We start from the raw sequence: 24,682 nt of genomic DNA, 5'->3' as shown, positions 1-24,682 counted from the left end.
TTTGATGAATTAAGTATTAGTTCCTTCAGTGTGTTTGTTTTTTGAATATTTTGAGATTTAGAAGAACTTTTATTTAGAGCCTGTTTGGCTCAGCTTAAAAGCTGATTTTTGACTTATTTAGCTGTTTGGCAATACTAAAAATAACTTATTTTAAGTTAAAAAAACTTATTTTAAGCCAAAAGTTAAAAGCTGGGGTAGGGGTGCTTTTTTTTTAGCTTATAAGCTGTTTTAAGTTGACTACATTTTTACCTTTTTGCCCTTAATATTTTTATATAATCTCCAAATTACCCACATAACCCTAACATCTATTTCTTCAATTTTTTCCTTTTCACGTGTGGATGATAGACAATTACTATTACTAATGAATGAAAATAAAATAAATCTTAAATCTTTCAAGTGATCTATTCAAATTATATATTATTAAAATGTAAAATAAGTTGCACATATAACTTAAATAAAAATTTATATTCCTCTTATAAATAATTTGTGATAATAAAGAAATATGTGAATGATAGACAATTATTATTACCTATGGATGAAACTAAAATAAAATCTTAAATCGTTCTTTGATCTATTAAAATTATATATCTTTAAAATCTATAATAAGTTTATATTCCTCTTATAAATAATTTGTGATGAGAAAGAAATATGTGAATGATAGCAAAATATAATTATTTATGGCTGTAAAATATAAATTAATTAACTTTTATTATGTTAACAGCTTTTAAGGGTATTTCAGACATTTTGATTTAAAAAACTGTTTATCAGCACTTATTTGCCAACCACGTCAACAACTTTTTTTTTAACTTCAGCACTTTTATCCAAACACATAACTGCTTATTTTAAAAATAAGTTTCAGCACTTTCAAAAGTACTTTTTTAAAGCTGCTTTTATTAAGCCCATCCAAACGGGCCCTAAAAGATTTAGAATTAAGAAGAAAATGAGCTGAAACGAACATAAGAGGAACCATGCTCAAAATTTTCTACAAAATAGTATCGATTGACACCTCAAATGAATTTATGGTGCTAAGATATTACATCTATTAAATAAATAAGATACGTGGAGTAGTCTTAAATTTTATTACCATCCTTAATTACTTTTCCCAAATCTATTGGATTAATATTACCAAAAAATGTGGTATATTGTATTTTTTAAAAAATCAAAAGTGTGTATTTTATTTAAAGTTGAGAAAGGATTTAAGAAACAAAACAAAAAGGTCTAGATGGAGGGCAAAAACGTAAAAGACAAAGATACTCCACGTGTCTTACCGTGAAACGTCATTTGAAAGTGCTCTGTTCACGAGATTCCGTAGCACATCCCCCAAAAGCCCTCGACTAATTCTCTCTCTCTCTTGGTTGTTAACCACGTCCCTCATCTATTTCACATGCTTATACTCAAATTAACTCATGCCTTCATCATTGTTGTATCAATCTCTGTTTAATACACAGAGATATTGATGGAAGTGTTCAACTCAGTACACAAAATTTCACTTTCATCTCTTGTTTCTGTAGCAATTTCTTCTCCATTTTGACTTTTCTACAATGGCACGGTGTCATTTGCTTCTGTTCCTTGCTGTGCTTTCCTCTATTTTTGGACTCCTTCATGCCAGTGCTGGCGATGCCGATCCGATTTATAGGTAAACGCAGCTTCAAACTTTTCTACTATTTTCAACTGTTCACTTTGATGCAACTATGTATCTGGTTTGGTTTCAGTTCTAGCTAGTTTCTGGTGAATAATGTAACTTAGAGGTTGATGTTGCTCGATTTACAATTTAGATTTTTGTCAGGGAAGCAATCCAATGCTAGTATTTGCCGTGTTCATTAGTATACTTTCTTATATTCGAGTTCACTTTGATTTCTGGAATCAATTGATGAGCATTTGTCAAGTGGAGGTGATGTACCTAAGTTAGTTGATTTAGTGTGAGCTCAGACATATGAAAAGATATCTTCTGTTGTTTATTGAGGTTAAAAGCTAATTTGTAAGAGAGTAGAAAATTTAGCTCTATCTAGTGGCATGAAAATCTACAAATTGTTGATCGTAACTGCTGTGTAAAAAGAAGTGACTAGACTTGAATTTGTAGTCTAACTTCTTGTAACAAGTTAGAGCTTTTTCTAGTCTTACCATTTGGAACAAATAGAGATTTTCTTGATAGAAAGCTGTATATTATACTCCTCGATTGGTTCACGGGGATACTTAATTCTGGACTGGAACATTGTTATCAGACAGCCTGTTTTGATCTTCAATGAACAACAATTGGAGGTAACTTTTCAACCATATTGGACTTTCTGGAAAACCTTAGAAGTTAGATCTGCTATATTTGACCTTTTGATTTAACTCTTGAATGCTATATCATACAAGTAGTTTTTTTTTTTATGAAGTGAAGGATTTCATTGAAGTCATCAAGGTGACGCTAAAGGCAAAAGCATACATAGAAAGGGAGTTAGTTCCCTTACATGAATGCTAAGCTAGGATCAAAGAGCTAACAAAATCCAAAAAACTGTCAACACCTTACAAGTAGGTGTTAGAATCCTAATTTTACTGTTGGATGTGTCTTGTCAGTGTTCGTTGCGTTCCTTAGGTTATGAAGTGTCTTTCCATGCTTAACTATCTATAGATGGGCCACTAGATGATGTTCCCTTTTAGATAGATGCATGAGTTTATTGGAAACTAAAGCATCTTGGCCTTTAAGTTTTCTCGTAGTATGTTACCAAGCTAGTTTGGTATAATGGAACTTATACAGGCTCACTCTCAGTGTTCTCTGCGTTCCTTAGCTTATCAAGTGTTTTTCAATGCTGAAGTATGTGTAAATGGGCCACTAGGTGATATTCCCTTTTGGATGGATGCATGAGTTTATTCAAAACTAATGCATCTTGGAAGTCAAGTTTTCTCGTACTCGTAGTATGTTAACTAGCTAATTTGGTCTAATTGAACTTATATAGGTTCACTCTCAATGTTCATTTTACCTTTGTTAACATGATCTTTTGATGAAGTAAATCAGATAGCGAAACCGCGAAGAACTTGCACTCTTAATGACAGTTGAGGATACCTGTCTAATGCCCCTTCTCTTCCCCTCCATTACCACATGGTAAAAAAAACTGTATTATCTGGCATCGGGAATGGTCCAAAAGTTTAGGGTGAACTCGAAGTAGATATTGCTCCTGAAAACCTTTATTTTTTGTTGGATTGAATACAACTACTTAAATATAACATTCAACTCTCAGAGACCTCTATAATCCTGTTAACTATGGCTTCTTGCTTCTTTGTCGAGACATAACTTGATACAAATCATTGCTCTGTATATCTAAGTTTCTTGGTTCATAAAGTTTACAAATTGTTACACGCTGTCAAAATCCCAACGAACCAGGCTACTGTATGTTATGCTATTAAGTGGGGCCAATTAAAGTAAAGGAAGTCCCATATGCTCAAAGCTCATGTGCAGTGCCAAAGCTAGTAAAAAAATGAAATTCCATATTGCTTTGACAGACACGAGAGGTTGGATCTGGTACGCTCTCGTTGGACATGGAATACAATAAAGAACTAAGGACTGCATACTCTCGAGCCATATATATGTGTAACCATATTTTCTGTAATTTCTGGATCATATTGTTCTGTAAGTTTTCTTTCTAATGGGAGAAAGGACATACATGAAAGTAAAGCATGTCTATACTCTTTTAGTGTAATCCTCTAGCGTGCTTTGATCTATGTCCCAGTCTACCTTCTGGTGTCTTGGGTTGTTGGGAAGCACCTGGATTTTACTAATTTGCATGTTATATGGGCTGAATCCCCAGATAAATTCAATTTTCCTGTTGTTAACCTACATCACTTCCTTTTGATCTTACGTTCACTTCATGTCCTTAGACTTTGATATTACTTGTTTTACAGTGCTTGTGTTGATCAATGTGAAAAGACTGGATGCGTGGGGGACGAGTGCTCTCAACATTGCAATTTTACTTCCGGGGGGTTTCCCGTTGATGGTCCATGGTATCTACAGGAACCACTTTATCTGAGATGGAAACAATGGGACTGCCTTAGTGACTGTCGTTACCACTGCATGCTTGCCAGAGAGAAAGAACGGAAGAAAGCTGGTCTTAAGCCTGTCAAGTATCATGGAAAATGGCCTTTTCAGCGTGCCAACGGAATCCAGGTTCTTCAGACTATTAAGTTGGCATTTCTCCTTGTTAAGCACGCTAGTTCTAGGCTGTATTGTTGTTAGTATCCTAAACTAAGTCTTTCATGGCCAGGAACCTGTTTCTGTAGCTCTTTCCGCTCTTAACCTTGCCATGCAATTCCATGGATGGGTATCCTTTTTCATTTTTGTGAATTACAAGCTGCCATTTAGGCCAAACAGAAAGCCATTTTATGAATACACTGGCTTGTGGCATATCTACGCAATTTTTGCAATGAACTCCTGGTTCTGGAGTGTTGTTTTCCATAGTAGGTGAGATATTGTTTATTTCTCTTTTCTTATAGCTCTCTCTTTCTTTTGCAAGAGATCTCGATTAAAATTGCTGCATTTCGTGTACAGCATTTATGGATAAATCAAGTAGCTTGAAACTGTTCTGAAAATATATAGTTTCTCCTCTTGGTTATTGGCTTCTCATCAGTATATTATTACTGGCTAAGGTGTGAGGTTTTTTTACTGATAACAAGCTTTGTCTGGCATGGTCATGGATGATTGTGAGAGCATTTTGAATTTGTCAGATACGTCCTTGAATGCATATGTTTATTAGAATATTCAAATGTCAATTTCCCAATTTTTTGGGTGTTTGTGCCACAGAGATCATATGAGCACCACGTTAATGTGAAATTGCAAATTATTTCTTAGTCTGAGAAGTAAGTACAATTTATGTTCTCCAGCATCTAGTTATGAGTGGAATTGTTAGGGGGCACAGTGGCGGATTGTTTGGTGTACATAGAAGTAGCTGCTTGCAATTGTTCAGTTCTCTGGCTATTTGATTCTGGCTGTTGTTTGAGCCCATTGCTTCTTTAGTAATTGTGATGAAAAGTTGGTCTAGTTTTTTTATCACAGTAAAACAATCCTGAATTATTGCATGGTGTACTGTGATAAGAAGCTAGTCTAACTTTTAGCTCAATTACCAACGAATTAATGGCCTCGACATTTCTTCTGGGGCAATATTTGTTTGGTTGTGATAATGTTTTATCTTGTTAAATTACAGCCTCGAATACTACACCTCAATTCCAATCTAGTTGGGGTCGGTTGTATGAAAGCTCATCATCATAAATGCTTTGTTTGGGTCCATTATATTTCAATACTTCGTAGGGAAGGATTATCTAACAGTAAATGGTCTCTAGTATACTTTAATGGTTACTCCTTTAATATACTAAAGAGTCTCTTAATAAGCATTAGTCGTCTAGTTGGTATCGCCTATGCAGATTTTCAATTTTCAGTTTTCCCTATCTTTTGCTAGATCTGCCTGGATTCTCAGATATTCTATTTTTTTGCAATTAACTCCCATTCATGTTATTTTAGGTCCACCAATTCCTTTTTAACACTTTCAATAATCATGTTTCCGCATTGAGGAACCAATGCAATTGAGGCCTATGTAACACGTAACCAAACCATATCGATTGTCATTCTCTCATTTTTATCCTCTATGTTACTAGTAGCCTCTAACATATGCGATTATTTTTCTTTCAAATGTTGTATTACCTCACAATGCACAACATCTTAACATTCACATCTCTGCGGCGTTCATCTTGTTGATAAATTGGGCTGTGGAGGCTCGATTCACTCTCATACAACATCTCCTGACCTTACAGTCATTTTATAGAACTTGCCTTTCACTTTGGTAGGCATCTTCCTATCATATAGCATTCCTGTGACACTTCCCAATTTCAACCATCCACTTTATTCCTATGCACAACATTTTCATCCATCATTCCATTTTCCTGGAACACTAATCTCTCAACCCGAGTCTACACCCTGAATGAGATCGGCACTCGAAATCATTTCTGGCATGAGCGAACCCTTGACCTAGCATGCTATAAAATTGAATACTGACAAATGCGGAAGCTTTTAAAACATAAGCATACCATGCAATGACTTAGAAAATGAACTCAATAACTTTATAGTTAAAAATCAGAAATCTGTAAAATATGCATATATTTGTATAACAATGGTGAAAGCTATTACTCAACTGACTCATATATGAAGATTCTAATGTATTGAAGATAGGTTATTGAGACAAGATCTTAGGCTATTTGAATACTCTAATAACTACTAATACTCCGGATAAACTGGAGCTCTTTGAAAGCAAGGAGGTCTCACCAAAATTAGATGAAAGTGATCCTTATGATGCATCTGCTGCTGATTTTGAATACCTGAATATCCATCATAAAATGATACAGTGCCGAATGACGTCAGTACATGGAATGTACGGTATGCAAAGTAGGTGAACGAAACTACTGGCTAAAACTGAACATACTGAACTGAATGAGAAAATCTAAAGATAGACTAAAATAAAGAACTGATTAGTATAAAAATTAGATTTTCAGCTGAAAAGCTGGGAAATATGCTAAAACTGATTAAGTGAAGCATGATAGGTGGATATTTGAATTTGAGAAAAGATACATAAAGTAGTATGCAATTATTTTTAGAACACTTCCATCATCTGATGATGTAAAAACTATTTTGATGACGTGAGTTGGAAACGTGTCTAAAACTGTAAATTTGAGAAGTCATTATGTCTATGAATATAAATAATCAAATCAGCTTAAGCGATAAAATATATAAAATCTTTTAGTGGGGAGTTTCTTTCAACCAACATATATCACGTGAGTTCATGATGTCCAACAGCTAACCTAGTTGAGAGGGCTGCCCTAAACCTTGCCAGAGTATATAACCTATCTATCTATGTGGATCCACTAGTGAGCCTCTTGGGCTAAAGGAGTTGACCGACTAGCGGTATACTCAAATCCCACGGTGGCACATAGTTATGAGACCTCATTGCCCAAATCTGCATTCTCTTGATGCTCACAACTATTTGAAATTATCTGTTTGTAAGGAAAATTTGTAAACTTTCATAAGCAATCTGTCACGATCCAAGAGACGATTCCGAACCATTTTGAACAATCACACCACCTTCATTGGAATCAACCAAGCCAACACCCAATCAGGTCAGTCTATAAACATCAAATACTAGCTCTTTCTTACCATCCTCAGCATGATTAACACTACCATCGATAGTCGACTAAGAGCATTGACCACCATATTAGCTTTACCCCAATAATAAAGGACACTCATGTCGTAATCTTTCAATAACTCGAGTCATCTCCTTTGGTGAAGATTCAAGTCCTTTCGGGTGAACATGTATTTAAAGCTCTTATGGTCAGTGAACACATCCACATGAACACCATATAGGTAATGTCTCCAAATCTTAAAGGCGAAAACTACTGCTGCTAACTCCAAGTCATGAACCGGATAATTCTTTTCATGCACCTTCAATTGCCTGAAGAATAGGCAATAACTTTCCCATGTTGCATCAAAACACACCGCAAAACTATCTGATCCTTCTGGTTATGTCAAGATAGGGGATGAAGTGAGTCTATCCTTTAATTCTTGAAAACTCTTCTCACAAGCTTCCGACCTTAGAAATTTCACCTTCTTTCGAGTCAACGTCGTCAAAGGCTAAGCAATAGAAGAAAATCCTTCCACAAACCTTTTAGAGGAACCGGCCAAACCCAAGAAACTCCATTATATCTGAAGCGGATAGAGGTCTAGGTCAGTTTTAAACAGCCTCGGTCTTCTTAGGATCAACTTGAATACCATCTCCGGAGACAATATGGCTAAGAAAAGCAACGGACCTCAACTTTCTCCGATACTGCCCATATGTTATTTGACACTTCTAAATAGGTATACTTTTTCTTGATAACTGAGAAATTCTCAAGGGCAAGTGGGGCATACAGCAGATAATAGGTCCACCCTCTCCATTTTCCCCTTACATACCAAGCTTTGTCTTGCAGCGGTGTTTGAACCCGTGATGTGTGGATTATGCCTTCTTACCACTAGAGCAAAGCCTTGGGGCCACTTGTAAATGGGTTTGCTTTGTATTCATCATATTATCAAGTCATCAACACATCATCTGCTCTCTTATTTTCGCAAATAGCTTGCGGTTTCTCATTTGTGAATTTCCATGTTCTGATGTTTTGCAATTTTGTAGAGACGTAGACTTGACAGAGAAGCTAGACTATTCGTCTGCCGTTGCATTGTTGGGTTTTTCTCTCATCCTGGCTGTATTGAGAGTCTTTAGTGTGACAGCTGAGGCAGCAAGAGTAATGGTTTCTGCTCCGCTTGTTGCATTTGTGACAACCCACATCTTGTATCTTAACTGTTACCAGCTTGACTATGGTATGTCCACTTGACAATTACTTGATATAAGATTTTGCATGCTCATGATAAAGTGTGCTTGTACAATCTCCGTCTAATTGAAAATTAACACAGCCAATAAGTTTGAAATATATACAAAATTAGTTTGTAACATCAATTAACTTATTAGTTTCCTAAACATGTTCCATTTTACCTCCTTTATCTTTCTTATTTGAATTTTTAACTTTGTTTATTTCTCAATGATCAGTAGTATCTCATATTTGAAGATTTTGGTTCCATTTCCTGTTGATATAATTATGGGATCAAAGCAATAATTATATACTAATAACAAAAATATTAGTTACTCCATAGTTAAGAATAATTGTAATAACTGAACTAATTACCATAACTTATTACATTCTGTGGCCTAAATCTGTTAATAATATTTGTAATATTACGAGGTCTAGTTATGAGTTTATGTGTTGTACCTTTATAATTAAAAAAACTGTAGGTTCGTATAATTTAAGGTGCTTGTGAATTATTTTTTGACAGTCGTAAGTGTGATGGAAAAATAAGTCATGTCAAAAATAAATTATGATAAGAAAATGCAGAGACTATTGTTGCAATTTGTGTATGAACTGAAGAAATAAAATATGCTACAGACGGCTGAATTTCTTCTGACTTCCAATTTTAATTGTTGATACTTGCCTTGTGTCACTTTTTTGAAGTAACAATACTGTATGATTGTCTTGGCTCTTTGGATTTCATCGATGTGTCTCAAGTGTTGTAGAGTAGGAAAGCTGATGTTGCTGATCACATTGCAGGGTTAAACATGAAAGTGTGTTTGGGTATGGGAATTCTGCAGCTCATCTTATGGGTTGTCTGGGCAGGGGTTACTCGCCATCCATCACGCTGGAAATTATGGGTGGTGGTGATTGGTGGAGCTCTTGCTGCACTCCTTGAGATATATGACTTTCCTCCCTATAGAGGATTTGTGGATGCCCATGCTCTATGGCATGCCACCACCATTCCTCTGACCTACTTGTGGTGGAGCTTTGTGCGGGATGACAGTGAATTCAGGACAACAACTCTCATCAAGAAAGCAAAGTAAATTGAAAAACTGTGTGCTACGTTCTAATTGCGAATGTGTATGAAATCATTGTTCTAATTGCGAATGTGTATGAAATCATTTTCTTGTTTAGGTCTTTGTTAGTAGTCAGTCACTAGGTTGTCCTTTTTTCTCGCAATGTGCATTTGTACTAGATGTCTAATCATGCGAGTTTCTCTATTTCCAGCTTCAGTACGTCTAGGTCGAACTCGTTCTTTTGATTTGTCACCCTCGTCTCCTGTAGTTTTGTAATAACATTTTACACTGTCTGTGGCTAGAACTTTACTTGAGCTAGGTCGCAAGATAAATTCATTTAAATCTCCTTGATTTGGATAACGTATAAGGTGTGTTTTCCATAATTTTCATGTTCTGTGAATCAAGTTTAATATTCTCACTGGACATTCTTGTAAGTTGCAGTCTGAGGTCACTTTGTTTTCATGAAATACTAACCTATGGTAGTTGTACATTATTGTGAAATACTAGTACTACTCTTTGCTATACCGTATTGTCAAATAATTTCTGCTCAGGTCCCTGTAAGATGTCAATATTTCAGATCCTGCTATTTCGATTTAGTGGTGATATTCATAGATTTCAAATCCCTAAAGCAGTTTCTGTAATATCTACAACCTACATTCCTAAAACCAGCTGGGTTCTTAGTCCTATTTGTGTTGTTAGTTTGGACTTTGGAGCAGCAAGTCCTTCATGCAAGTCAGTTATGCTGGGCCTCTAAGAGGATTTTGATCAAAAGGAAATTTAGGATAACCCAAGTTTTATTAATTTTATATATAGACCCTTTTTAGGATAAGTGATAATTAATGAGAAAAACTATATAAATCTCACCCGACAAATTCAAAAAGTGAGGTGCATGTTTAAGACGTTTGAATTAAATTGGTGTAAATGATTTCCTTAATTAAAAGAGTTATCGACTTCTCGAAGGATTTCCTTTAACTACATGTTTCTATATGTTTATCTTCTATAATATATATATATATATAGGTGTATCTTACCTACAATAGTAGTGATGCGTGTATCTGGGAGTTTTTTTAGAATGATTTTCGTAGGTACATATGTATCTATTATAGATGATCATGTATCTGCGTTATATCGTTTAATTACATTTATATATCAAAATGTATATAAGTCTACCATGTCGATAAATTATTTGTTAGATACATAATAGACATATGACGACTTACTGCATACACAATAAAAATATAAAGATACATTAACTTGTTTGAATGCACCAAATACATCTAATAAAATAAAATTCAAAACTTATGAGATTGAAATACATAACATAATATTTCATATACATAAAGAAGAAATCATGTTTAATCCTTCTCATTGTATCTCTCTCATCAACTACAGTGAAAACAATTAGTTAATAGAGATAAAATACATCATATAATGAACTTCTCAAAAATTCATAGAATCCATGGCTTCAATGAAAAAAGTTTGTGAAATCTTCGACGATGAATCTAAAATGTTTGGTTTATGAAAAATCCATTTTTTTTTCTCAATACATATGATAATAATGTTAAGATAGGTTACCATAATTAATCTAAAGACTGACAATATAAAATTTGAAACCAAGCTCAAAGTTTTGAAAATTGATCCAAAGTAACAAATACTGAAAAATGAAAAGCGGTAATATTTTTAGAATATTGCTCCCTCTAGTCCATGTTAAGTGAATTAGTAGTCCATTCTAAAAAATAATTATACTTCCAAATTTGAAATTATTTTTTTCATCATTTAATCATTAATGAAAAGTTTTTATAACTACACAAATTAATGTTATGTGTGATTCCCTTAAGATCACAAACTTTATAATCACACAACTAAAATGTTTTAAATCACAATTTTAAAAAATCTTTATATTTTAATGCTTCATATCATGCTATTAAATTATGTCAAGTACATGCGAATAATTTTTTAAAAATTAACAAGAAATTCTAACTATCTTAACCTAAGAACACCTCTTAAGTTTCTTTGTGGAAAAATGAAATTATAGACTAGTGAAAGAAACGAACTAGTCAAAATATTACGAAGGAAAAGGATGAAGCAGTTTAATAAATACACTCCGTTCACTTTAATTGTCATAATTTGCTTTTTTTTAGAGTTAAATAGTTAGAATTTTGACTAATATTTGATCTATTTTTTCATCGTATTAATATTAATATGTAAAAAAATATAACTTAAAGTACATTTCATATAATTTTAAAATATTAATTTTTTTATTTTAAATATTAAATTAATATAATCTAATTTAATTTAAAAATAAATAAATTGATTTTAAAAAAATATAATATAATAATTAATAGTGAATAAATAGAGTACAGTCTTGATAGACAACGATAGCTAAAATTGTGGGAGAAGAGAAGGATATTTATAGTGGAAGGTGAAGGGGTGGTTCCTTTTGGAGTTGTAGTGTGTTTGGACTAAATTAATGACAAATCAATTGTATCATAAATAATGTCGAATGATAAAAGTTAGAAAATTGACCTTTCAAATAATACGAGAAGCCATCAATATAATATTAGCTCAGTCCTTTTTTATATGTCATTTTTTTTATAAATAATTAGTTTTTAATATTTGTCATTTTATAAAATTAATGTATAAATTATGATATTATTTTTTTTTATCCTTATGAGTTATTAGCCTTGAAAATATATATTTAACCAACGGAGAAAAACTAAGTAAATGATTCATGTTTATTAATTAAGTTAATTAATCAAAATAAATTAATTCATATTCATTGATTAAAACTTGAGTTCCAAAATATTAAATAAAAAACGATAAAATTACATCATTTCTTAATACAAATACAAACGAAGGAGTATTGTCTCATTGAACTGCAGTCCCGCTAATTCATTCAGTTGCACTAACACACGGTTTGACAGTTAATAGGAATCTTGGATTAGTATTACTATACAATTGTACTAGAAAGTGAGACATGTCCTTTTTCAATCAAATCCTCGAGTAAGCGTTGGTTCGATTTTTCCTCCAAATTTTTTAAAAAGTATTTTCTTTATGATAATAATTTTTTTTAAATAGGAAAAATATATAAAAAATAAACCTCAGAACTTGATCCAAAAACTCACTTTAGCACTTAAACTACACGAGCGTTTAAATACCTTCTTAACATCTTTGAAATAAATTAAAAATCACCCTAGAGGATGACATGGCAAAGAGAGCGAGTTCACTCTCCTAATAGTGTGTAAAGGAGTTAAAAAAAAAAAAATTATAAAATCATACAAATAATATATTTTTATTGGTAAATATATAATAAATATTTTAAATATTATTTTCTTAATATATTAACTTATATTAAAATATATGAACAATTTTACTGGCCCATAAAAACTTTAACTTTTATTTTCTTTATTTTATTGTCTTCCCCATTGAAGCATCATTTTTTCCTCCATCTTCACTTTTAACTCAATTAACTACTTCATTTTCACAATCTCTTTAGTAATCTACAAAATCCAACACCACTATCTTATTATTGACTTCAATTTCATACATATAAATTTTATCGATTTTCATCGGAGCGAAAAAAGTTGCTAGTTCACTGAACTTTGCGGAGGTAGAATCAGTGACTTTTTTTATTTTTGATTTTTCAAAGACGAAGGGAGTGATGGTAGATCCTTTATCTCTCCGGTGTTGGAAGTCTACCAAATAAGACGCGAAAGGAAGAGAAACGGGCTGATTGTTGTTGCTTTGTTGCTCCGTCTAAGAGCTTTGAAGCTCACTATTAATGGTGTTTTAAGGAAGAAAGTGATGGCAAAGTGGCGATTCAGTTGTTTGTTGGTGTTTTGGAGAATCTAGTAATGAAGCTTCGGCGGTGATTTGAGAGTTACGACGAAAGGAGTTTGGATGGTGGATGTGTTGAAAAATATGGAGAGAGGAAAATGAACATTAAACAGTTAGAAATGGTGAAGAAGAAGGAAGAAGAAAGAAGGAGGTGGGTGGGGGCTGGGTATGGAGTAAAATAAAAATGCGTCAACATTTTTAATTTTAATTTTAGAAAATGCACTTTGAATTAATTAATTAGTGTAAATTAATTTTAAGAAATGTTAAAGAAAAATGGTGAAAATAATTAATGACGTGGTGCTGATATGGCATTGTTGTGGCACTTACATGGCTATGATGTGGCAACTGAGAGTGGAATAATAATCTCAGGATGGTTTTTAATTCATTTTAAAGATGTCAAAAAGGGTATTTAAATATTCGTTTAAGTGTTAAAGTGAGTTTTTGGATCAAGTTCAAGATTTTTTTTTGTCTTTTCCCTTTAAAATAAGAAAAATGATTTTTTAGTAGAAATAATGAAAATAAATTCCACAAACTCTTCATATTTGACAATGTCCTCCCCACTTATTCCATATGAAAATGGTGAAAAGAATAGAGTCTAAGAACCAGAATATATTAGTTATACGTTATTAATTCTAAATCTAGAAAGATAGAAAATATATTGAACATTCTGAGGGTAGATGAAATACAGCTGTTGGTAAATTAGATGAACTTGTTCACTTTGTTTCATTCAAATATTGTTACTAAACATTTATCTATATATGATTTGTACCATCAAAATACTGACTATTAAAATCTCGTAATTCTATCGAATAATTCCATAACGGCATATAAGCGTGCACATCAGCTAATTCCACGTAATGGTCTCCGATCTCTAAACACTGGGGAGGAGGTAGCATGAGTCCTTCCGCCATACTTGCAAGTAATCCTGGCATGAAAAAGAGCGCTTCCTCATCCACGAAGTAACTACTCTCTAACACGCTTTCTAGCGTTTCAGGAGTACTGTTATCAGATTCTCCTGAAACTTGTTCCGATGGTCGGAAGATTTCGGCGGCCGCCTTTTGAATATCTTTAGAGTTAGAGGAAGCAGGGATAGGCAACCTCCAAGCTGAATCAGAGAAATTCAAACAAGCAGAACGGCCTCTTAATGCTAAAGCCGCCACGTCATGAGCTCTAGCCGCCATTTCAGCAGTAGGAAAAGTTCCAAGCCAAATCCTTGTCTTCTTATTTGGTTCTCTGACTTCACAAACCCATTTTCCTGAATTCCTCTTCCTGATTCCCCTGTATACTGGATGTCGAGTTTCGCGAAACTTCTTCCTGCCAGCTGGCTTTTTCGGGTAATTTGAAGCTAAAATAATAACTTCCTCGTTAGGGAGTAGTGATTGATATTATTAGTATCAGATATTGATGATGACGATAATGATGATGATTCAACGAGTGGGTTGGAATAATAGGATCCAAAGATATCCATGATAATACTATTTGATGAGAGAGTAAATATAGTAGTGTACGATGGATGCAGGTTTTTGGGTTTGTGGTGAATTATGAAATTGGATTTTCTCAATACATATATATAGAACATATGATAAGTGAAAGTGTTGAAGCTAAAAAAGTTTGGGTATTACACGGAGTTGGGTAGTGATAAGTAGACAGCTGTTTTATAGTCTCAAGTGTGTATAATTCGTGTAGCCTTTCTGCTGATGTGGCAAACTTTCTACTTTTTGCCTATCCTTCTTCCTTCCTTCCTAACTAAAAGGAATATATCTTATATATTTGAACTAGTTAAGCTATTATTTTCTCTTTTTCGATTTTCGATCTCAATTTAAGTGACATTTTTTTAATTTAAAATTTAAATAAATATATTCTTTTATTATAAAATTTTTTATATTTTAAATATTTCTAAAATATTAATTGTTACAACTTGCAAGTATTTCTTTTACATTGTTTTTAAATATTTAAAATTTCAAGATTTCATAAATTAACATAGAAAGAGTAATAAACTATTTTTGTCTAAGGTCAACATGAATTATATATTGACTTCAACAAGTCTTCTTGCTTATTAAGCTAGTAATATTCACGTGATTAATAAATTGTGTAACTAATTTAATACTTCCTTCGTTTCACAAAGAGTGGTCTAGTTTGACTTGACATGAAGTTTAAGAAAAAATAAAAAAGACTTTTGATCGTGTGGTGTTAAACTAAAGTTATGTCAAATATATAAGATTGTCCTTTAATCTTGTGGCCTTAAACATATCATGTGGAAAGTTGTTAAAAAAAAAGAGCTCATTCTTGTTTAAACAAATTAAAAGGGAAAGGAGGTCATTCTTTTTTAAATGGAGAGAGTAAGAGCCCGTTTGGATGGCTTAAAAAAAACGACTTTTAAAAAGTACTTTTGAAAGTGCTGAAACTTATTTTAAAAATAAGTAGTTATGTGTTTGGATAAAAGTGCTTCAATTGAAAAAAAAGTTGTTGAAGTGTTCAGCAAATAAGTGCTGGTAAACACTTTTTTTAATCAAAATGTCTTAAATACCCTTAAAACTGTAAACATGATAAAAAGTTGATTAATTTAAGGTTTTTATACTTAAAAAAATAAAACAAAATTAATTCATATTTTACATCCATAAGTAATAATATTTCCTATCACATATTTCTTTATCATCACAAATTTTTTATAATTATAATAATAATAATGATAATAATAATAATAATAATAATAATAAAAATAATAATAAAAATAATGATAATAATAATAATAATAATAAAAATGATAGTAATAATAATAACAACAACAACAACAATAACAACAATAATAAAAATAATAATAATAAAACTAATAAAAATTATGATAATAATAACAACAATAATGATAATAATAACAATAATAATAATAATATTAATAATAATAATAATAATGAAAATAATAAAATAATAATAATAATAATAATAATAATAATAATAAAAGAATTAAGGGAAAAAAAGTAATATACTTGATCAACATAAAATGATTTTTAAGTTGAAAAACAAAAAGCACCCCTCACCTAGCTTTTAGCTTTTGGCTTAAAATAAGTCATTTTTGACTTAAAATAAGTCACTTTTATAATTGTCAAACACTCTAATAAGTCAAAAACTAAATTGGGAAACTTACATAAATATACTATAATAAAAAAATATTTACCATTTATAGCAATAATATTTTTTTTTCACTTGACCACTGTTAATTCATTTATAATACAAGGTTAATACATATTACAAAAAACAATTTATTATTCACATATAATACAAGTTTTAATGATGGATAATACAGTTATCACACATTTTAATACACTTATAATACAATGTGACAATTTTTTACCAAACAAACATAATATATTTCAAAAACAATTATAATTCAAATATATTGCATACATAATTCACTTTAAATACATATTATAGATTTATTACAATATTGCTATAAATGGTAATAAACAAAAAGTATCGCTAAAATCAGTAATTATTTTTCAAAATGTATTAATTTATGTAATTTTTCCAACTAAATTTTAAGTCAGTTTAACCAGGAATCCGGCTCCTCTCCACTTCTCTTCACTCCATTTTCCCCAAATTCCTATTTGAATTAATTAATTAATAACACATGCCCTAATAGTGAATTCTATTTTTCCATATTGTTCACATGATTAAATTTTTTGAAAAATATTTTGTTTTATGAAAATGAGTTTTTAAGATAAAGAAAAATCATTTCCTAGTAGAAGTAGCCCGGAAATAAATTACATAAATGTCATTCCATATCCTTTCCATGCTCTATGCTTTCATCACACAGCATAGTTCTATATACAAATATTTTTGAGATAATATCTTTTGTCAATTATGAATTTGTATAAAAGAAATTTTCATGAATAACATTTTCTCATTCAAATTTGAGAGGACTACAATATCAAATATTGTATACACTTGTTAATAAACTACTGCACTTGTATGTATACATTCGTACCATCCAAATGCCAAGTACAAAACTATAAAAAAATTTCTTAAATATATCCTCATGATTTAGATATAATAATTCCATATAGACATGTAAGCATCATTATCAGCTTCTACATAATCTCCATCTGTTTAAGTGTGCATAAGTCGTGTAGCCTTTCTACTTTTTGTCTCTCCCTCTTCTTACTTCCTTTTTGGACTACCACTAGCTAGAGCACTTGGTCTAGTTGAGCTACTAATAAATAATTTTTTGTCAAAGCTTAGCCAGCATGAATCTATATTGACTTCAACTAATCTTTTTACTTCTCAGCAGTACTACACCCCTCAGTCCGGTATTGTTTGTCATGATTTCTATTTTTATAGTTAAATTATAAAAATTTTGACTAACATTTTAAGATGAATTTTTTCTCATATTAATATGCAAAAAATTATAATTTATAGTACTTTTCATATAGTTTTAGAATATCTAATTTTTTTATTTAATCGAATTAATGTGGTTTAATTTACCATTAAAAAATTAGTTAAATTGACTTTCGATAAGCGTAATATAACAAACAATTCCGAACGAAGGGAGTACTATTTAATTAGTTACCATAACGCAAGTAAACTCGATCCCACAAAAAAATAGATATTAATTAAATTAAAGTAAGAATATTTTTTTATTCATTTTTTCCAAAATTACTCTTGCTAAAGTAGGCATATCAACAAAAGACGTGTCTGTTTTAGCTAAACTCCCTCTTATATAATAATAATAATAATAATAATAATAATAATAATAATAATAATAATAGAAATAGAATATTTGAGATACAATGGGGGAAATTAAACACCAATCTGTTTGGGATAAATTTTTGCAAAAATTTAAAAATCAAATTATTAGTGTTTAGATATATGATTAACGATATAATATGAAATAAAGATCTCGCATTTCAAATTCTCCAAAATATATTTCAAATCATGATTTCTTAAAAAAAATAAAAAAAATCAGGTTCGTAATTATTTTTAAAAATAAATCTTTTGAACTACAATGAGGGCTAAAATAGAAGGGTAGAAAAATCAAATATCTGAAATTCATCTGACTCTAAACACACAGTTTTGACAGTTATACGTTAAACTCCAACTGACCATTGCAAGAAATGAAAAGAAAGCATTTTGAGCCGATCCACGTGGCAGCATTTGCAGGTTCCCACCATCTTATTTTTAATGTTTCCTCTTTAGATTTTCTTCTACTAAAAGGGGATATCTATTTTATTTTATTTTATTTTTAGAAATTTTCCTATATTTTACCTCTACTCATTACTCATATTTTATATATTACAATTTAAAAGTGTCTATAAACATGAAAAAGTTATACCTTATTTATTTTGTAATTTCATAATACTGAAATTTTTCAGTGTTGAGACAAATAACTTTGGAATATAAAATTGAAACTTTAATTTGAATATGATTGACTCATATCGAGCACCCCTTCATTATTTTTGAGTGAAGGAATTATATACTTTAGTTTTCTTAGTTTTTACGTAAACAACTTTTTTCAATATCAGATAGTTTTTGCTTAGATTGTATTCATAAATTAACATTTAGATACTCAGTAATTACGAAAAATAAGTTAGAAATTGTAATTCTTTAATACTCAGAATGGCAAAAAATTATTGAACATTGTCATATCACTCAACACTTCATTTATTCAAATATGACGGCTGAAATTTGCAACGCTAATCTTTACTTCTCACTACTGCCAAAACCAAGTCATCCCATTGACACGTGTCATTATTTGGTGGCACTACTATCTACGTACATTGTTCAATACTAAAATAAAAGGCCAAATATATAAACAGATCTCTAAATTTATTGAATTTTTTCTCTCAGGTACCTCAACTATGTCATTTTCCTATTGAATCTCCATAATTTGTTCCGTTTAAACAAACACTGTTGTCTGATGTGGAACCAGATTTGTGAGGGATATTGACAGAGGATACATATGTTGTTCCACGACTCATTAGTCCAATTGATAGTGAAAATATTCGAGAGTAATTGTGTTTTACTTAAGTCATTTGAACACATTAGAAAACAAACGAGACTAACACAGTTTGTCTTCATTCATTTAATCAAAATTATTACAATTCGAACATTATTAAAGGCATTTACAATAAAAAAGCCGATCAAAATCAACCAACAGTGTTTTAAAGAAACAAATTATGTGTAGTTCAATAATCAATAGAATAATGATGTAGTTGAGGTACCTGAGGAAAAAAACCCAACAAATTTAAAGATGTGTTTATGTATTTGGCCAATACTAATGTACATTCTTACCATCTAAATACTGAATACCAAAAACTAACAAAATCTTTTAAATCCTAGTAATTTAAGAAATTGTACTACTATTTTAGATAGAATAATTCCATAAAGTTAACATGTAGGCATCAGTTTCCACATAATGATCTGCCATTTCTGCACATTGAGGTGGAGGTAGCATGAGTCCTTCTGCCATATTTGCAAGTAATCCTGGCATGAAAAAGAGCGCTTCCTCATCCACGAAGTCACTACTCTCTTGCACATTTTCTGACGTTTCAGGAGAAGTACTGTTATCAGATTCTCGTGAAACTTCTTCCGACTCTTTTAATGGTCGGAAGATTTCGGCGGCCTCAGCGGCCGCCTTTTGAATATCTTTAGAGTTGGAGGAAGCAGGGATAGGCAACCTCCAAGCTGAATCAGAGAAATTCAAACAAGCAGAACGGCCTCTTAATGCTAAAGCCGCCACGTCATGAGCTCTAGCCGCCATTTCAGCCGTAGGAAAAGTACCAAGCCAAATCCTTGTCTTCTTATTTGGTTCTCTAACTTCACAAACCCATTTTCCTGAATTCCTCTTCCTGATTCCCCTGTATATCGGATGTCGTGTTTCTCGAAACTTCTTCCTGCCAGCTGGCCTTTTCGGGTTATTCGAAGCTAAAATAATTTCCTCCTCAGAAAACGACGACGACGATGATGATGAAGAAGATGATTCGGTTGAAATTAATGAGTCTGAATTATAAGTTTCGAAGATATTCATTGTTGATGAGAGCTAAAAATAGGAAGTATTTGTATAATTGTTGAGTTAAAGAAGTGTTGTGTGTTTGTACATATATTTATAGTGGAAAGTAGAGTGTGATAGTGAAAGGAGAAGAGAACACGGAGTGATAATTAAGGATACAGGCTGGATTATAAAAGCGTAAGCCCAGCTGTTTTGTTTTATGGGACAAGTGGATTTGTGTACAACTCGTGTGGCAACTTGTGACTTGTAAACTTTTCCTCTTTTCTTCTTTACTTCCTTTTTGGAATATATACTGACCAATCTTTGTCATTTCAATATGATAACATAAAAAAAAAAAAAAATTATTCTTGTTGCATCTATTTTATATATATCATCTATCTCGTCATCACCAATTTTTTAAAATTTAGACACAAATATTTGGAGATTCATTGAACCAATAGTTGTCAAGGAAAAGGTCAGCATTCATCAACTTCTTTTTAAAACTCTCTTCGTCTCTATTTATTCGTCAAATATTTTTTAATTTAATTTCCATTTTTACTTGTTACTTTTAACAAATTAAATTTTTTTAAAAATTATTATACCCAAAATTTGTTAAGATTGAATTAGAATCGGATTTTCATTGCCGTTGGAAGGCCAAAAGTTTCGAGAAAAAAGTATGTTTTTCTTTTTTAAAAAAAATCAAGTGTTTTGCAAAATCCTTAAAACTGTTTTTAATGGAAGTAAGAAGCAGTTGTTCTGTTGTTGGAAAGAATCTAAAAGTTTCTGCTTCTTAAGAAAAAATGAAACAGAAGAAGAAAATTATTTTTTCAAGACTAAAATTATATCTCTTCCATATATACAGATTTACCTATATATCCCTTATTAATTAATTAGAATATTTCGTGAGTTTGGTTAAGTTTCATTCAAAAAAATTACTATTTTTTATATATAATAAATTTTTTATTTTATTTTTATTTTTATGTTTATATATTATTATTTATATTTTATGGCCTTTTCTTATGTTGGGAAGTAGCTGAAAATACTTGAAATGAGAAAATAACTTAACTGAGGACAACAACTATATCTAGAGATTCAAGCTTTGGAGAGGAGAAATTAGACTAGAATAGAATAGTTAAAAATAATAGGAGTAACAAAATAAAAAGGGAATGAAAAGGGGAGTGTGTGTGTGAGAGAGAAAGAGAGTTTGTTATTTCTATTTTAGGAGACTAGATATGAACCCAAGTATATTTTATTAGATTTATAATTTTATTCCAAACTATTATATTTATAAGTACCCCAACCCTAAAAGTGAAGTTTGAGTTCCATAATGACAAAGATATTTTTGACCAATTTTAGGATAATCTATTCAATTAAGAGGTAGATGTGTAAAGTTTCATAATGACAGAGATATTTTTTAAAGTACGATAGTATAATGAAGAATAAAACTAATTAATAAATGAAAAAAATTCTTATGATCAGAAAATTTGATCAGAATTTGATCAAAAAGATATTTCTTTTATATATTTTTTTTTCATTTTATCCTTTTATTAAAATTAAAAAAAAATTTATATTAAAACAAAAGAGACGTTACAAAATTTTAAAATTTCTGATCAAATTTTGTTGATCATTTAGCATTGTTCATTGTTATACTACTAATTAATAATATATATATATATATATATAGCCGCCCCCCTACGTGATCCAATTGAAAGATGAGTTTGAAAATTGACCTTTGAAATGAGTATATGTATATGTATGAAGTCACAAAGTGAACTAAGTACCAATTTATAACTGATTAAAACTCAACACACGCTTTTGACAGTTAATTATATCATCAATTATTGCAACTCCAATAAATTACTTTTCATTTTCTCACGCGGGAAATTATACGCGTGGACCACGTGCATCATTTCCAGCATCGATGTGCTTCCACTTTTGGAATTGGATTAGTACCACAATGTTGAGACATATATATATCTCCAAACTATTTGAATTGTCTCCATTATTATTTCATTCTAGAAAGTTCTACAATTGTCATTACTAATAAATTTGTATCATAGGCGGACACAAGTATAAAATTGAGGAACATGTGTACATGTTAACTTCAAAAAAAAAATCATATGTATATATAGATATATTTATTTTTGAAAATTGATAGACATTATGATACAAACACCGTTTTTTGATTAATTCTGACATAGTAATCGGCTTGAAAAATACTCCACAAATCTACTTTTTCACTCAGTTGCTTAAACCAGAAAAAACTTAGTCTTATATACGCACGGTCTAGGCCAATGATTCTCATTTAGCCTCAACCATTTTGTTTATAATAGTATATAGCAATACTAGTAATTTCTACATGATCATTACAAATTACAATACTTATACACTAATTCGTACCATATCCAAATATTAAGCACGAAACTAATAAACTTCACTCTTAGCATTGGTACTCCTCTCATTACACTTACTTATTAGATAGAATAGCTCCATAAAGGCATATCATCAGCTTCCACATGATCTCCCATTTCAGTACATTGAGGTGGAGGTACCATTAATCCTTCCGCCATATTCGTAAGTAAACCCGGCATGCAGAATAACGCTTCCTCATCCATAAAAAACATATCATCTGGAGTAGTAGATTGATCTTTAACCACCGATTCTTCTTCCTCCGACTTTAAAGGTCGGAACGATTCGGCGGCCTGAGCGGCCGCCTTTTGAATATCCTTAGTGTCAGAGGAAGCTGGAGTAGGCAGCCTCCAAGCAGAGTCAGCAAAATTCAAACAAGCTGAACGGCCTCTTAATGCTATAGCCGCCACATCATGAGCTCTAGCCGCCATTTCAGCAGTAGGAAAAGTACCAAGCCAAATCCTCGTCTTCTTATTTGGTTCTCTAACTTCACAAACCCATTTTCCTGAATTCCTCTTCCTGACTCCCCTGTATACTGGATGTCGAGTTTCTCGAAACTTCTTTCTGCCAGCTGGCTTCTTTGGATTATTCGAAGCTAAAATAACTTCCTCATCAGAATGATTGGCTCTAATACTATCTGATGAACAAGATTCTATACGTGGGTCCGAATAAAACATATCGATTTATATTTTTCTTTCTTTCTTTAATCAGTGATATTTGTGATGTTAGAGAGTTTAATTGTTATGGTAAAATTTGAAAAGTTTGATTTCTATATATAGTTGAGACTAAAGAACACGGAGTTAGAGGGTGCTGATAAGGAGACAGGCTGTCATTAAAAAATAGAGTGGGGCAGCTGTTTTATATGACAGCTGGAGTGGGGCTGTGGGTTCAAGAAAAGTTAAGTTTCAACTTCCAAATCTTCCGTGCGTCTAACTTGGCATATTTTTAGTTGGGAAAAAGGTCTGATATATCCCTCAATTTTGTCATAAGGAGTTGATATATCCTTCGTTATAAAAGTGGCTCATATATGTCCTTACTGTTATACAAACGGCTCACATATACCTCTGCCGTTACAAAATGGCTTACATATACTCTTCATTTAACGGAAGCTAAAAAATTAGTTTTAAATTTATATTTATTACTTCTAATTTTTTCAAAAAATTATTTAGGGGTATATATGATTCTTCTTTAAAGTTCAAGTTATATTTTAATTTTTTTCATACATAAATTATTTTTCGACTTCTTTTATTATAATTATTTGAATTTCTTATTCTTATTTTTTTTTCCTTTCATTCCTTAGTTTAAAGAATAAAAAATTAAACTATTTTTTTGTGTGTATTGTAATTTAATTTCGTATTCGAAGAAAAAATTTGATCATCTACAATAAGTTTTACAAGAATATTAGTGAAACATAATAAATTTGATTATCAAAATAATAATTATAAATTAGTCATTGAAACCAAAAAAAGTCAAAAAAAAATATATTTGACGAGGATTAAATTTACTCATTATGAATTATATTTTTTAGAAAAAAATAATAAAAATTTAGATTAAAATTATTATTTTTTTCATTTCCGTTAGAGGAAAAGGGTTATATGTGAGCCATTTGTTTACAAGTAGGGGTATATATGAGCCCATTTCATAACAAGGGGTATATCAGCTCTAAATGACAAAGTTAATGGGTATATCAGACCCTTCTCCCTTTTTAGTTTTTTCTTTACTTTGATACTTATATTTGTACTTATCTTGGAAAAATACTTGAGTTACTACTTAACAATATTGACATTGACTAATAAAAATAATAAATTGTGTGTTGTCACTTGTCAAGTCAAATGATAGACTAGAATAAGACAAATTAATTTGGTAGGTGAAAAAAATAATCACGAATGGCGTACTAATATATTAAAACAGAGTACATTCTTTAAATTTATATAAATAAATTAAAACTTTCATCAATCTCTGTTGAGGGTAATAATAATAAAGAGAAATGAAAATCGAAGAGGGAATTAATCAAATGAGTCTTTTTTAAAATAATAAGAAGAAA

General features: G+C 31.1%; 3 protein-coding genes and 1 pseudogene across 3 annotated transcripts; 1 reads left to right on the top strand and 3 right to left on the bottom strand.

Moving 5' to 3' along the window:
- Nucleotides 1–1,305: 1,305 nt before the first annotated feature.
- On the top strand, nt 1,306–9,810 carry LOC107012215 (post-GPI attachment to proteins factor 3-like). Its single transcript, XM_015211991.2, has 5 exons — nt 1,306–1,636; nt 3,883–4,144; nt 4,242–4,438; nt 8,181–8,368; nt 9,151–9,810. Exons 1-5 carry the CDS (start codon nt 1,542–1,544, stop codon nt 9,435–9,437), a joined length of 1,029 nt encoding a protein of 342 aa, XP_015067477.1. The 5' UTR covers nt 1,306–1,541; the 3' UTR covers nt 9,438–9,810.
- Nucleotides 9,811–13,877: 4,067 nt separating this feature from the next.
- Nucleotides 13,878–14,814, bottom strand: LOC107013851 (annotated as a pseudogene).
- Nucleotides 14,815–19,296: 4,482 nt separating this feature from the next.
- Nucleotides 19,297–20,327, bottom strand: LOC107013784 (dehydration-responsive element-binding protein 1A-like). Its single transcript, XM_015213661.2, has one exon. It carries the CDS (start codon nt 20,266–20,268, stop codon nt 19,606–19,608), a length of 663 nt encoding a protein of 220 aa, XP_015069147.1. The 5' UTR covers nt 20,269–20,327; the 3' UTR covers nt 19,297–19,605.
- A 2,066-nt stretch (nt 20,328–22,393) lies between these two features.
- On the bottom strand, nt 22,394–23,396 carry LOC107013877 (dehydration-responsive element-binding protein 1A-like). Its single transcript, XM_015213758.2, has one exon. It carries the CDS (start codon nt 23,313–23,315, stop codon nt 22,704–22,706), a length of 612 nt encoding a protein of 203 aa, XP_015069244.1. The 5' UTR covers nt 23,316–23,396; the 3' UTR covers nt 22,394–22,703.
- Between the last annotated feature and the right edge of the window lie 1,286 nt (nt 23,397–24,682).

Source organism: Solanum pennellii, chromosome 3 (assembly GCF_001406875.1).
Source record: "Solanum pennellii chromosome 3, SPENNV200".
Lineage (NCBI taxonomy): Eukaryota > Viridiplantae > Streptophyta > Magnoliopsida > Solanales > Solanaceae > Solanum > Solanum pennellii.
The sequence above is the reverse complement of the archived record's forward strand: the minus strand, read 5'-3'. Positions and strand labels throughout refer to the sequence as shown.